Source organism: Haliotis rufescens, unplaced genomic scaffold, assembly GCF_023055435.1.
Source record: "Haliotis rufescens isolate VD_foot unplaced genomic scaffold, xgHalRufe1.0.p SCAF_79, whole genome shotgun sequence".
Lineage (NCBI taxonomy): Eukaryota > Metazoa > Mollusca > Gastropoda > Lepetellida > Haliotidae > Haliotis > Haliotis rufescens.
The window spans coordinates 734,509-751,627 of record NW_025964371.1 but is presented as its reverse complement, the minus strand read 5'-3'; the positions used below and the strand labels follow the sequence as shown (position 1 = coordinate 751,627).

Sequence of the window (17,119 nt, the reverse complement as noted above, 5' to 3'; positions counted from 1 at the left end):
ACAATCACATGAGCCAAAAACACCTCATACAGACCGCTCCCCGGGATGGTGTTGGGTCCACAACATCGCCAAGATTGACTACGGTCGGCCCGACGTCTACAACGTTGGCAGCGGCGCGAATGGCAACGTGCCTTGTTTACCGATAAGAGCAGGTACAACCTATACCGTATTTGTCGCCACAGGGGGGAAAAGAAGGATTCCTGGCGGTATTCAAGATTCCCACAAAGGTCGTGGTCTCATGGTGTGGGGCAGAATATGTGAAGACCAGATTTTATGTAGAATCTTTCTTTGATTTCTTACTTAAAACCTTCTCTCGCGACTGCTTAATATTTTATCACTTCTTCAATATTAAAAGCCTGTGCATGTCGTGAAACCACAGTACATAGTGTTCTTTGTAAGCATTTAATGATTATATTTCGCTATTTCTTGTTTGCTTCATCTTCTCGATGCAAGGGAGTTGGCAGACTTTTATAAGTCCAGTTTCCATCCTTGCCGAACAAGACAGGAATTATGGACTTACAAAATAGCTGGACTAAAGAGTTTATGCATCGTACAATCAAAATCGCGTAACGAAATCGACATCCAGTTCCCATACTGCAGTGCAGATTTCTGTCGATTGCAGGATTGGCAAAACATGTGTACCGTCAACTTGCCGTCAACAGAAATTTTCCAAATCTTTCATGTCTTTAATCAAGGTGCACACGTGATTTGATGCACTTTGCAAAGTAAGACCCGTTTTATTACAATATAGATCTTGATTATCGATCAGATCGTCTTGACTGGGCGCGCCATTTTGTTTGAAGCAAATGTAAGTGCTGTGAGAGGTGGAATCCGATTGGTCAATAGGAGGGACATAGACGGGACATAACTCGTAATAGCCACTGGTGGCGCTACATCAGGCCAAGAGATTCCAGCCTGGTTTGGCAAGGGTGGAAACTGGACTTTTCAATCAGTTAACTCCCTTGCCTCACGAAGGTGCCATTTGTAGGGACTGTTCAAAACATTTCTCACTTATTATATTCAATATAATTAATATAAAAACATTATGCCGACACCAGTGACACTGCAAAGTGTGTTGGAATAACTGAGGATACATGCGGGATCACGACTGGACATGCTACAGCTTGTTGATGTTCTCATTGAGAAAATAGAAATCGAACAAAACTTTTTTCCACGTCATGACATGAGCACATCGGATCCGAGTTTGACACACGTAAGATACTAAATGATACAGCAGTCATATATACTGAACCGCAAATGAAACGTCACCATGATAGACATATTATGAGAAACCTTATTTGACCAAACACTGTAAACAAATTTTGAGACATATTAAATGATGAGACTTGGCAAGACTGATCATCAATGTTGAAATGAAAGTGTCAAGTGTTCTTAAAGTGAAACGCAACTCTAGTCTCTGAGAAAATGGCATCACAAATCAGTATCTCGTGTGTCCGCCACGTGTGCATTGAGGCTGCCGTGCAACGTCGATACATGGAATGGATGAGGTGGTTGAATAAGGCCATAGGCACTTGAGCCCACACTCTGGGGAACGCCTAACGCAGTTCAGCTGCAGTTGTGGCCTTGCCCGGACGTCATTCAGCCGTCCTTGAATTCTCGTCCCACAGGAGCTCAATGGGATTTAAATCGGGACCGAGGCCAGGCCACTGCATGGTTCTGATGTCATTCTGCTGGAGGAAGTCTCTCGTTGCTATTGCAGCGTCGGCACGGGCGTTATAATGATGAAACTCGTGATTGCGGCGACGTGCCAAATGAGGTATGGCGTGTGGTCTCAAGATTTGATCAGTGTACTGAGCTGCTGTGACACCATTGCCTCTCGCTGGACCGATGTTCTGGAAGACCACAGGGCCAACCCTCTGTGCAAGACCAATTCCACCCCACACCATGATGCTCGGACAACCCCACGAGTCTCTCTCAACAACACACGCATCCGAATAACGTTCCCCATTGTCGCTAGACGGTCCCGGCGATGACGTGGTGTCAGAATGGGTACTCGGTGTGGCCTGTAACAGTGGACGTATCTGCTCGTCAATCGTCGACGCACGGTGTCCTCACTAATGTGTCGCTGGTATGTCCCCATGGTCTGTCGGGCAGTTTCTGCAGCAGTAACAAATCGATCTTTAGATTCTGTTGCACAATCGGGTGGTGACCCTTGATCTTCCAACACGTGGGCGGTCATCTGTAGTGTTCGTGGTCTGGTACCATTACTGGAGCCTGTTTATGGTCCTGACGTTGACTTGAAATGCATTGGCTACTTGCCGGGCGGTTTGTCCAGCTTGCAATCGTCTAAGGGCTTGGTGTTGCTGATTTCTTGTCAATCTTGACATGAGGTAGCAATTCAAAAACGAATTTATGTTATCCGATCTGGGTGGAAATGGGGTAAGTTACGTGCATCGGGTTACCATGGCCGTTGCCGTGGTGCGTTTGGGCGATCGGTTTTATTGTCATCTGCTTTGTTTTTTAAAATTCCATTTTTCCGGACAAAATAATGTCAAATTTTAGAAACTTTGACAAACATTACCCAGATATCTAAATGACAACTTTTCATGCAATGTTACTTGGGGTGACGTTTCTTTTGCGGTTCAGCATACTTCATTCCGAATATCAGTTTCTACCTTCTGGCTGTCGACTGCGCATGCTGATGGTAAAAACAAACAGGACCCGGAAATCATTCATGCCAGCCAGTTTTAGTCTTTTAAATGATTATCTGTTCAATACTGTTAAACAGTTCCGTGAACACAAATCTTATCCTGTCATTATCCCTTTTTTCAAAGTTTCCTTTTGCTGTGATATACATGTAAATACAAATAATATAAAATACCATTACTTGTCGTCACATTGATAGTGATTAACTTTGTACATTTTTTTACTCGTGGTTATATTACTTAGTGTCTTATTTTCTTATGTAAATATTTTAATATTTTAATAAAGAAACAATTAATCTTTCTCGGACTGCACTAACTATTACTATCCAAGAGATGGGGTTTCGATACACTGCGCGTAGCAATGACAAGGCAGTTTTCAAGGGAAAATATTCCATCCTGTCTATGATGTCACATTATCTCCGGACCATTCATAACTATCAGTCAGGGCGTCCAGATATTTTACCTTGATGAATCATTCCACAGACTACATGTGGCTATCGGCAGATGGACAAAAAACACTCATGGTACCATCAGGTAAAGTTAATCGTGTCATTGTTTGGCACGCTGCAACCCATGATGTGGGGCTTATTGATGGATGTGTGCTAGTTTTCGAGGCGAAAAAGAAAACTGGTGATTTTCATACGGAAATTATAAGAGGTGATGTGTTCATAGACTGGTTGGATCTTCAACTATTGCCCATTTTAAACAGCTTCAGTGTCATTGTCATGGATAACGCCAGTTAATATAACGTCCGGGAATTAGATACTGTCGCCCAAACCATGAGTAGTCTGAAGGCGATTATACAGGAATATATGACATTGTCGACTTCAGACAATATGAAACGAAAGGTCAACTCATGGAGAAAATTCGGCTGAATAAGAAAACAGTAAAGTACAAGACATATGTGCTGGCCGAGTTATTTTTTTCTAGAGGAGGGGTCTTTTGCGTATATTAATTTCACATTTAATTCATTTTCTGATGACATAGAGCGGCTTAAGTCGCTCCGTCTGCTTTAGGCTTTATGTGACTTTTTATGCTAAATATTCACTACTGTATGAACAAACAAAATTCTATTGTGCCCCATGGCGAGGGGTGATGACATTGTTTTCATTTTAGTGTAGAGGTGATCTTCCTCATAATTAACAGAATGTCCCTTGTTTATTGTATTATGGTTTGTGTTCTGTACTGATAATGCTGCCTGTCTACTATCTCCCATCGTCAACCCGCCGAGACACTGGGTACACAAGCCCCGACATTGCGACACCAGGTCACGTGACACTGTGATCTTATCATTGTTTGACATGCAATCTACATGTCCCTCGTTATACCACGTTGACTCGTATAAGACGGTATACGCCTGTGATTGCGATTATCCGAGCTCTGAATGTTTATCCTGTCTGTTTATCCCTGTTGTTTTAGTTGTTTTATCAGATTTATATCAAGTCTGATCACTGAATGTTGATGTCTTGTGTCTACCGCTCTGATTCATTTAATAACTTATGAACGATTCACTAGATCTCGGGTAAGAATAGGTCTTCAGCAACCCATGCTTGCCGTAAAAGGCGACTTACGGGATCGGGTGGTCAGTCTCGCTGACTTGATTGATGCATGTCATCGAATCGCAATTGCGTGGATTGATGCTTATGATGTCAATCAGTGGATTGTCTGGCCCTGGATAGATTTTGTTACAGACCACCAAATAGCTGCAATATTGCGGATTGAGGATTGCGGATTGAGGCGTTAAACAACAAACAAACATATACCAGACCCATTAAGAACTACATTTACATTTGGGTTAAAGGGTTGTCAGTTAGTCCAATGTAAACACAAATCATTGATCCAAATGTAATACACATAAGGTTTTATTTTCGTACAACTGTAATGTGATTATATTACGCTATTTATATATCAGGACAGCGTACTTAGCTGTCAATTACAAGCATGTAAATACCATTATATCTCGCGAATTTGTCACTATAGTTGTCTCATGTCTCGTTCGCATGTAAACTGCATTCATATTTTGTAGGTTTACACCTAAAGTATGACAAAGACAGAGTCAATCTCGACAGGGTTCACATCAACACAGAAGGAGACCTGGTCAACGGGGAGTCGGACACCAGACCTGCAAGGGAGGGGAGACTGAAGAACTACTGGGGCACATGTAGCACTGCCCCCCTCCCCCGGGCTGGCTGTCCCCACTACTGGGAAGTGGAATCTAGGGTCTGCCTGGATGAAACACTCAGAGGGAACAAGCTCATCCTGGAGGTTGGCGTGTGCAGGGAGGAGGAGAGGGACGTGTGGAATTGGCTAGGTGGAAGTCCTGGCTGCTACAGCATGACCGTCGTCCACTGTACTACACACGGCGGGATATGCAGGGAGACACGGAAGGAGGAGAAGTGTGAACTGCATCTGCCTGACATTCTCCCCAACACAGCAGGGACATCACACACACTACATTACGGTGTTGTCTATGATGACGCCAGGAAGAAGATTGTCTTCATTGATGTGAAGGAGAATAAAGTGATATCGACGTTAGACAATGTAGACTCCAGTCAGCCACTGTGGCCGATGTTCAGGGTGTATAACCCACGTGGCCTCACTGTCAGCATGACACTTGTAGTGGGCAGCGACATCAACATGACAGAGGAGAAGAAAGCAATGATTGTCAAGACACTGTCGTGATGGTGGCAATGATTGTCAAGGCACTGTACATGGCGTGATCGTGACAATGATTGTCAAGGCACTGTCGTGATGGTGACAATGATTGTCAAGGCACTATCGTGATGGTGACAAGGATGGTGATTATGAACACAATGTGAATGTCAAGGAGTTGTTTTTTTTAATGATAGTTATTAAACTTAATAAAATAAACTCAGTAAATATAATCACTTGGAATTTTAATTGATACAAGTGATTATTTAGAGAAGTTCTGAAAATAGTGGGGCGGTAGGGTAGCCTAGTGGTAAATGTGTTTGCTTGTCACGCTGAAGACCTGGGTTCGATTCCCCACATGGGTACAATGTGTGACGCCCTTTCCGGTTTCCCCCCCTCTGTGATATTGCTGGAATATTGCAGCGTAAAACCATATTCACTCACTCACTGAAAATAGTGCCTCTCAACAGTGCCACGTCATGTGTATTTAGAGCCTTTGGCGTTGATAATTTTTTAACTATGGGTAATTGAGTGAGGTCTTTTTGTTTGATATTAAATATGTTGTATTCAATGCCTGTATTTAGGAAAAACATCGAATGTTTCTTTAAAAACGCCTTCAGCATTTCTTTAGGGCATTTCGCAACAACAGTGAGAGTGGGACTTTGTTTCCTTGCATTCGCTTCCACGGAGGAAACTCCCGAACATAGTTTAACCATGCTTCAATGATTACTGATGTGTCTGCGAGTGTAGTTTTACCCGTCTTGAAACAACATTTCCGCAAATTCACAAAAGGGAACACCAGAAATTTACTTCCAAGATTTTACCCATGCATGTGTGGAATCGAACCAGGGTCAGTGGTCTGACGAGTGAATGCTCTTACCACTGAACCACCCCACCGCCCCTGGTTATTGTGGAAATAATGGTAAACTATCCTGTAATGTTGTACACCTGTTTCTTACAAGACTTATACACAGGGATTGTATAACATGTATACACCTATGTCTGACCCGTCAAGAGCCGGGGTAGAATAGGTCTTCAGCAACCGATGCTTGCCGTAAAAGGCGACTATACTGTCGTGAGAGGCGACTAACGGGATCGTGTGGTCAGGCTTGCTGACTTGGTTGATGCATGTCATCGATCCCAATTGCGTGGATCGATGCTCATGTTGTAAATCACTGGATTGTCAGGTCAAGACTCGCATATTTACAGACCGCCGTCATGTAGCTGGAATATTGCTGAGTGCGGCGTTAAACAACAAACATCACCTATAGCTCTACGATGATCTATGATTTTAGTACAATATTATTTTCTTAATGTTGAAATCGTTTGTCTCCATGGCAAAAGGCTTGAAATGGAATTGAAGGTGGAATAACTCAATAGTTGTTTTATATTTATTGACTTCTTGTGGAACGTTGTATACTTATTATACTGTTGTAAACTGACGGAAGGCATGGATCGTAATCCATACCGAGGTTATAAACCTTTCAGTATTTCTTTTAGAAAATTAATTAGTTTCTACCTTTATTTTTAAGAACAGGGCTTAGATTTAAATGTGAGCCATGTCTATAGCTATCTATCCTTATGTATAACTGCTTTAGAAAGACTTGTACATACATAGCAAACTCGTTCGCCAATTGCACATATACATGAACTTAGTAAAGTGTTTATCAATGAATAAATTTAACCAATTCACTTCACTTTCATTTTCCACGGATTTAGACAGCATCGTTTGTAAAGGTCGAGTTTTATTAACCTTAAGTCCACAACGACTGTTTTGCTACTTCTGCTGTGTTCCTGGCAAAATTATACCGAATTATGAGCGGTTAGATGTTGATGACGTGCATCACCATCAACTTGTGTGCAATGTATGCATGCCATCACTGGATTATTACTGGCAAAGCTGTTCTCACATTTGGTTCAACAAAGTCTGTGCGCCTGACCACCTGATCCCGTTAGTCGTACCAGGCGACTATTCTTGTCGTAAGAGGCGACTAACGGGATCGGGTGGTCAGGCTCACTGACTTGGTTGATGCATGTCATCATGTACCAATTGCGTGGATTGATGCTCATGATGTCAATCACTGTATTGTCTGATCCAGACTCGATCATTTACAGACCGCTATCATATAGCTAGAATATTGCTGAGTGCAGTGTTAAATCACAAACAAACAAAGAAACAAACAAACAAACAAACGTGTATCGCCTCTTATGACAAGCATGATGCTGAAGACCAATTCTATCCTGGTTCTTCACAGGTGTTTTCCAAACAAGAGCAGAACTTGTTTATGTCTGAATGCTAATAAGATATGGACTATCTAATACAACTTGTCTTGATGTAAGCTCTGTTCTTTTTCACTGAAGTAGCGCTGTGGTGTTTCCAGCAATTCATACTTTCTGCCAGTACGTTGCACCCAAACACTGCTGATTACATCTTCTCAAATCCATCAGTTTTATGTATAAATAACCCGCCATGTTCAGCGAACCACCCAGGAGGTATATAGACGCAGCCAGGTAGAAGGAAGCGACATACCTGCCTGTTAAGTCAAACAGGGAACCTGGATACAAATAAACGTTGAAAATATATGCTACAGGCAAGACAGATTCACAAGGAACCTGTTACATTAAAAACATAAACATGAAAGTCGGGATAGAGTTAAGTTACAATTCGGTTAACCAAAGTCATCTGGATCTGGATCACTATGCTGAATTGCGTCCCCTAGGCGTACACGGATCTTCTAATGTTGTATAAAGTCTCAATTTGTTACCATACCGTATTCATGGCTTTTCCCATGCTGGTAAATGTTTACGAGTCGATTAAAGAAACAAGATCCATAACCATGTAGCCAGAACAATATATTGACAACGCTGATCTTAACTCTGTTAGCGGCATCACATCGAAACAAATTGAAATGTGTTATAAAACTTTCACGGAAAGGCACATTTTGTAGATTTTGTGGTTTTTCAATCACACCCTGACCCCTCAACCCACAGCGTTCCCCAAGTTGAAGTCGCCACACCTTGACCCCCACAACTCAGTGTTCCCCAAGTTATAGTCACCACACCCTGACTCCCACAACTCAGTGTTCCCCAAGTTATAGCCGCCACACCCTGACCTCCAAAACTCAGTGTTCCCCAAGTTATAGTCGACAGACCTTGACCCCCATAACTCAGTGTTCCCCAAGTTATAGTCGCCACACCCTGACCCCCACAATTCAGTGTTCCCCAAGTTATAGTCGCCACACCCTGACCCCCACAACTCAGTGTTCCCCAAGCTTGAGTCGCCACCCTGACCCCCACAACTCACGGTGTTCCAAAGGCTGGAGTCGCCACACCATGACTCCCACAAATTACTGCGTTCCCCAAGTTATAGTCGTCACACCCTGACCCCCACAACTGACAGTTTTCCCCAAGCTGGATTTGCCACAACCAGACCCCCACAACTCACAGTGTTCCCCAAGCTTGAGTCGCCACACCCAGACCCCCACAACTGACAATCTTCCCCAAGCTGGACTCGCCACACCCTGACCCCCGCGACCTGGGGCTGTACGTAGTCATCATCTGGGCACCTCAGTAGTCGCTGCCTCATACAGGTGAGAACACTGTCCATCTGACTGAAACAAACCACGGAACATTCACTTGTTATCAGTCGCTGTTATCGATGTTCGCTAAGGTTAAAGCTTGATACCAGTGTATAAATATGATACAAGTTAGTGTTCAAAATATCACACTTACGGTGTGACTGTCACCTGTATACCTTAGGATAGTGTCAGGACACCTATGTACTCGCGGGCAATGTCGGGACACCTGTGTACTTACGGCAATATCGAGACACCTGTGGACTTTTGTCTTAATTCACTATGTTCAAACGAACATAAAACATTTGCTATGACAACATACTCCACTCATGGAAAATGCCTATCGCTGGTGAGAGGCGAGCGTTTTTATTTGCAGAATCATTCATGTAGACACACGACTGTAATGTTATATTCCATGTCAAACACCCACACTCCATATTCTCTATGGTATTCTTTCTCTAACAAAAACTACGTTTTAATATCTTGGGCACATTAAATCGTTACGAAATAATACTGCGATATCCGTGTAATATCACGCTTGAACTATTGATTTGAAAAATTACTGTGAAATCTGCTTTTTGAAAATATAAAGATAACTTAATCTGGCCGCTGGGTCTTCTTGTGTATCCAAATCCATGTCCCGACTCCTGAATCACCTCTGTGGGATCACTCACTGGACGAAAACAACACCCTCTCCATGCTAAACAGCACTCAATGCCCTGCGGCAATTTTCCATACGGTTTTTCCTACCATTCGGCAACACTGCAATAACTGGCGGTCCAACACAGACGAGCTTTACACCAAAAGACTGATTACCTTTGTATGAATACATTTTAAGAAAGACAAAGACAGCTCACCTGTGAGGCGCGAAGGCCTCGAGTGGTGTTTCATACACCTTTCCCTCTCCTCTGCACCTTAAGCACGTGACGCCACCATTTTCACGTGCACAACATCTTCAAATTACATTCGTCACCATATTTACCCCATTGTAGAAACATTTTTGTTCTAATTCACTATGTTCAAACGAACATAAAACATTTACAATGACAACATACTCCACTCATGGGTAATGTCTACCGCTGCTCGAAGAACGAGTCCATGCAGCAGATTTATTTCAACTATTTATAGTACCAACATTGATGACACACACAACAGTTCAGATATATTGTCTTTGACATAATCGTCTTTGGCCTTATCTGACGCCCAGCGTCCGTGTCGCTTGAAAAGTCTGTGTTACTCTGGCGTTAGCTGTAGCAGTCGTTCAACCTGATTGAAAACTCTGAAAACCCATATTTTTTACTAACAATTAGTTTGAATTTCTCAATAAAGATTTCCCTCGCTCTGGTACATGATAAAGGTTTATGACATTTAAGTAGATACTTTTTACAGATATACAGAAGGAAAGTGGACGTAAAATATATTCTTGGAAATTGCAGCAACATTCCCAGCAACCAGGTGCCTGTTAAGCATATTCACTGGACACAGATCTGAGCCTGTAGCAGCGATCCAAACATGACGCCCATTCCTATAAATGTCAGTTTTACTGTTTTCAACAAAAATACTCATGAAGCCATCCTTGTTGGACCGTCTGATATTTACCACTTCAGAAAATCTGAAAAACCCAGCGAAAGATAAAAGTGACACTGTTAAAAACCTTAAATCAAGTAGAGGGAGTTTTACCAAATATAACATCCAACTTCTTCAACATGTCACAATTAACAGGTTCTTTTTTCTTGCTTGGAGTACTACAAGTTGTTACAAGTCTGATGTTCAGAATCAAATCATGTTTGCTCATGACATGCAAGCTTCCATGACAGATGGAGCTTTCTTACCTCCCTGAACAAGTGATGTAAGATACAAAGCAACATGAAATGGATGAGCAGGCAAACATGTAATCTTTCTAAATTTTGAACTCCATTGTTTCCACCTGTCATAAGATCTATCATAATTATTGACTGTCGCTAGGGCCTTAGGCTTGATAACTAAATCTGGCATCTGTCCTGCTACATCCATAAGGACTGTATGAACTAAACTGTTCTTCAGCTTCCAGAAACCGATGGAAGACATGCCTCTGGTTTCAGGTTTGACTTTGTCTACAGGTGAAACATCAAGCTGTGACCTACTACTATGCTGTTTTGACACTGGACTTCAGCTTGAGGTCTGATCCCCTGAAACAAATATAATAAAATCTCAATCAAGGTAGTGACGCATTAGCCACTCAACTATATATTTATATGTCTCAAAAGTAATCACTCATTTTTGCAGGCCTCTGCAGGTCCTTGTGTCATGGCTGATTACTTGACTGCGATGACCTCTGGACAACAGGAGGCTCGCCAGTGTCGGGACACCTGACTACAAAGTAAAGGACAGTGTTGGGACACCTGTGTACTTGCGGCCAGTGTCGGGACACCTGTGTACTTGCGGCCAATGTCGGACTCCTGTGTACTTACAGGCAATGTCGGGACACACGTGTACTTGCGGGCAATGTGGGGACACAAGTGTATTTGCGGGCAATGTGGGGACACACGTGTACTTGAGGGCAGTGTCAGGACACCTGCGTAGTTACGGGCAGTGACGGGACCCTTGTGTACTTGCCGGCAGTGTCGGGACACCTGTGTTCTTGCCGGCAGTGTCGGGACACCTGTGTACTTGCGGGCAGTGTCGGGACACCTGTGTTCTTGCGGGCAGTGTCAGGACACTTGTGTACTTACGGGCAGTGTCGGGACACCTGTGTACTTGCGGGCAGTGTCGGGACACCTGTGTACTTACAGGTAATAGGGACACCTATGTACTTGTGGGCAGTGTCGGGACACCTGTGTACTTGCGGGCAGTGTCGGGACACCTGTGTACTTACAGGTAATAGGGACACCTATGTACTTGTGGGCAGTGTCAGGACACCTGTGTACTTGCGGGCAATGTCAGGACACCTGTGTACTTGTGGGCAATATCGGGACACCTGTGTACTTGTGGGCAGTGTCGAGACACATGTGTACTTGTGGGCTGTGTCGAGACACCTGTGTACAGTGAAACCCACGAGCACGGGTATGGTGCTAACAAACCTAGAAACATAATTGGGGCGAACCGGTATTCGAACCCACAATCATAGGTTTCTGGTGTGTTCAAGTGAAGCAACTCTGCACAGCGAATCGCGGCGCCTAAGACCACTGGGCCATCCGTGCCCCATCTCGTTTGAACACTGAAGAAACCTTGTCAGAAGCGAAATGTTTATAATCATTATTACAGGTAGTATTAAGGCTACAGTTGTAATGCAACCGTTGTATCCAGATAAACACACACTAGCATGTACCAACACGCACCTGCATTTCGTCTTAACCCCAATGTACCGCATCCGTGGTCTAGGGGTAGAGCGTCCGCCCGGAGAGCGGAAGGTCCGGGGTTCGATCCCCGGCCGCGTCATACCAAAAGACGTTAAAAGATGGTAATTGTTGTTACCCTGTCTGGCGCTCGGCATTAAGGGGCTAAAACATGGACTGGTCAGCTCGGAGTCAGTATAATGTGTCTGAGTGGGGCATTCATGTTAAACTGCGGCATAGTATCTCAGTGTGCTAGCACTATAAATCGGCATCAGTCCGGACTAGTACAAGCAGCCACACACACACACACACACACACACACACACACACACGTCCATGCACGTTGCTATATAAGTGCAATCATCTTGGACGCGACGTTAAACCCAATATCACCTCACCACATCTTAACCCCAATGTAGTCATGTGCGGAAGAGGAGGTTGACGTCAGAGCCGCAGCTGTCCAACATGACGTCATGCCATGTCGTGGAGGAGATGGTGGGAAGGGATGATGTGGACAAAGGGAGACAATTCAGTAACGAGCATCCCTGGTTCAGTGTGAGTGAGTTTGTATTACGCAGCTTTCCGCTGTATATCAGTTTTATAAGGTTGTTTCAGCTTTATGTTTGGAAAAGCTCAATGTTATGCACGTCTTATATTTACTACTTTGGTGAAACCCCCGAACAGGGTATATGCTGACAAACCAAGGATCATAACTGCAGCGAAAGTTGCGATTCGAACCCACTACCATTGGTATAAAGGTGCAACTCTACACTGAGAATCGCGGCGCCTTAGACGACTTGGAAGGGGGCACGGGAGGTCTAGTCGTCTAAGGCGCTGCGGTTCTCTGTGCAGAGTTGCGTCCCTTCGGCACGCCTGAATACAATGATTATGGGTTCGAATCCTGGTTCGCCCCCCGATTATGTTTCTAGGTTTGTCAGCACCATACCCGTGCTCGTGGGTTTCACCGAAGTGGTAAACGTCTGAGACCTGCATCACTTCGGGTTTTCCTCCCACATTAAGATGACACGCCGCGATATAACTGGATTATTGTTAAAAGACGCGTAAAACCCAACTCACTCACTCACTAGACGACTTGGCCTCCTCCGTGGACCAGCTGATTTAGTGCTATTCAGTAAGGTCTTTGATAAAACAAAAAGTAAAGTTATAATAGTGCTCCATGTGCGGTAGTGGAGATGGTGGCGTTGTTTCCACGTTAAACAAGAGTCCCCGATCACACCTTGACTGACGTTGTGAGTTCAGCTACTCTTATATAATTCCTACACTTGTTGCAAGTCGGGCTGAAGAAATACAGGAAATAAAGAGAATCACTTTGATCAAAGATAGATTGACAAAGGTGAATAATTACACTCCATGTAAAGGATAAAGCACGTCCGTGGATGTTTCTGATATTTAAAACCTGCTTCCGCGGGATAAAACAGAGAGGCGTCAGGATAAGGTTCTTAAAATTGTCAATCACAAGATTTCAATCGACTATCTACTGATCGCTGTCATGAAGCTTGAATATTGCTGAGTGCGGCGTTAAACAAAAAACAAACAAACACATCCTACCCACCCATCACTAGCATCCAACCCACCCATACCTAATCCCAAGGCCCCGTCCTTCTCACAAACACCTACCTGACGTCCACAGATCCCCTACAGTCTGCCATCCCAAGTCCAGATCCCTCTCCCTCCTACATACATCAACGCCCTACACAACCTCTCTATCCAGGTCGTAGATGCAGGCAAAGACGTTGCAGTTACTCACCAAGACACGCGACCAGCAGCTGGACCCTCCAGCGTCCCGACATGATGTGACGTTCTTTTACCTGTCCGTCAGTCAGTGTACTCCTGCTGTACCTGTGTTGTACCTGTGTTGTACCTGTCTTGTACCTGTGTTGTACGTGTGTTGTACGTGTGTTGTACGTGTGTTGTACCTGTGTTGTATTTGTGTTGTACCTGTGTTGTACCTGTGTTGTACCTGTGTTGTACGTATGTTGTACGTGTGTTGTACCTGTGCTATACCTGTGTTGTACCTGTGTTGTACGTGTGTTGTACATGTGTTGCACGTATGTTGTACGTGTGTTGTACCTGTGTTGTACGTGTGAGGTACCTGTGTTGTACCTGTGCTGTACGTGTGCTGTACCTGTGTTGTACGTGTGTTGTACCTGTGCTGTACGTGTGCTGTACCTGTGTTGTCCATGTGCTGTACCAGTGTTGTACCTCTGTAGTACCTGTGTAGTACCAGTGTTGTACGAGTGTTATACCTTTGCTCTACGTGTGGTGTACCTGTGCTATACGTGTGTTTTACCTGTGTTGTACGTGTGTTGTACCTGTGTTGTACCTGTGCTGTACATGTGTTGTATCTGTGTTGTACGTGTGTTGTACGAGTGTTGTACCAGTGTTGTACCTGTGCTGTACCTGTGTTGTACCTGTGTTGTACCTGTGTTATACCTGTGGCGTACCTGTATTGTACCTTTGCTGTACCTGTGTTGTGCCTGTATTGTACGTGTGTTGTACGTGTGTTGTACCTATGTTGTACCACACCACACCACCAAACATCACGCCACACCATTTCACTTCAGACCACGCAACAACACACCTCAACACAACACAACACACCGTTTCATTCATTCCCACACCACCCCTCTCGACACCACACCACACCACACAACACCATTTCACTCGACCCCACCCGACACCACTTCACACCATTTCACCCAACACCACCCCAAACCACACCACCCCAGAACACACCACACCAAACAACGCCACACCACCCACTTTCACTCAACTCCGACCCACACACCACACCACACCACACCACCCTTTCACTCCAACCCACTCCACACCACCCCAAAATACATCACAAGGCACCACACCACCAAATAACACACCACATCTCACCATTTCACTCCACACCACACCACCCCACACCACACCACACCATTTCACTCCACACCACCCATTACCACCTCACACCACACCACCCCACCCAACCCCATTTCACTCCACCCCATCCGTCACTAGACCACCCCACACAACCCTACAACATACCACACCACACCATTTCAAGCCACACCACACCACACCACACAACACCACACCATTTCACTCCACCCCACCCCACCACACACACCCTACAACACACCATATCACACCACCCACATCAAACCATTTCAATCCACCCCACACCATACCACACCATTTCACTCCACCCCACCTTACACCACACCATCCCATTTCTACCAATCCCACACCTCACCACGCCACACCACACCATTTCACCCCACACCACCCCTGACCACCTAACACCACATCACACCACACCACACAAAACCATTTATATCCACCCCACCCCATCCCACCCCACACCACACCACACCACCCCACACCATAGTAAAAATCACATCATATCACATTACACCACACCACTCCACACCACACCACACCACACCACACCACACCACACCACACCACACCACACCAAACCACACCACACCACACCAAACCACACCACACCACACCACACCACACCACACCATTTCACTCCACCCCACCCCACCCCACCCACACCCCACCCCACCCCACCCCACCCACATCCCCACGTTAATACATGCACAGTAATCACAAGTAAAACAAATGGACACTGTCATTATCATTGTGAACGTAAATATTTCTATCGGTTCTAACACGCTTGTAATAAATGAGTTTTCCTACGTTATCGCCCGGAAGTGACCTGCGTGTCAACAGTGATGGAAGTCTACAGTCCAGGTGGGTGTGTTGTCTCTCTTCTCTCTCACTCTCTCTGTCCTTCTACACACAGAAAACTGTTTGATATTCAGGTCAAAACGTACATGTTTATGTCAAGAAACTACCACGATGCTGAAGGTTGTACCTTTACTTTTATTCCACAAGTTATAGACATGCTATTAGTGTTAGCTGACTGACACACATTCCATTTTCGTTTTACACTGGCGAATCTGGAGAGCGTGCTGGGGATGCACACCATAACACATACCACGCCAAGCCACGTCACGCCACACCACGCCACGCCACGCATTTTCACACCACACCACAACACGCCACGCTACGCCACACCATTTCACGCCATTTCACCCCAACCCAACTCGCTTTCACTCGTTAGATACGTTTTAAAACAATCACCCCACACCACACCACACCACACCATTTCACTCCACCCCAGCCCACACAATACCACTCACTCCACACCACACCACACCACACAACCAAACACCACATCAATTCATTCAACACCACCCCACACCAGGTGTGTTGTCTCTCGTCTCTCTCGCTCTCTCTGTCCTTCTACACACAGAAAACTGTTTGATATTCAGGTCAAAACGTACATGTATATGTCATGATACTACCAGGATGCTGAAGGTTGTACCTGTACCTATATTCTACAAGTTATAGACATGATATTAGTGTTAGCTGACTGACACACATTCCTATTTTCGAATCTGGAGAGGGTGCAGGGGACACCCTACCCCATCCCACTCGACTTCACCCCACCCCATCACACGACACTCCATTTCAATCCACTCAACCCCATACAAAACCATCCCACACCACCCCATCCCACCCCACCCCACCCCACCCCACCCCACCCCACCCCACACCACCCCACACTATACCACACCACACAATTTCACTCCACCCCATCCTACACCACACCACACCACATCATTTCAGTCAGCACAACCCCAAACCACACCACACCACACCATTTCACCCCACCCTACCCAACCCCTACCCACACCACACCACACCATTTCACTCCACCCCACCCCACCCCACACCTTTTAACTCAACACCATTTCACTCCACCCCACACCACACCACACAACCCCACACCACACCACACCCCATTTTACACCATCCCACACAA

General features: G+C 45.0%; 1 protein-coding gene across 8 annotated transcripts in view; it reads left to right on the top strand.

Moving 5' to 3' along the window:
• LOC124121278 (transcription intermediary factor 1-alpha-like) overlaps positions 1–17,119 on the top strand; it is a 106,469-nt gene that overhangs the window by 7,125 nt on the left and 82,225 nt on the right. For 6 of the 8 annotated variants that reach the window (XM_048388755.1, XM_048388754.1, XM_048388762.1 and 3 more), the window contains exon 1: positions 15,899–15,981. The exons of 1 other annotated variant lie outside the window; for it this stretch is intronic. In XM_048388755.1, the coding sequence (XP_048244712.1) occupies positions 15,914–15,981 (68 nt within the window). In that variant the 5' untranslated portion in view covers positions 15,899–15,913. Of the gene's footprint in view, positions 1–15,898; positions 15,986–17,119 lie in introns of those variants that run through there. One more of the 8 variants, XM_048388749.1, reaches the window with a different exon arrangement.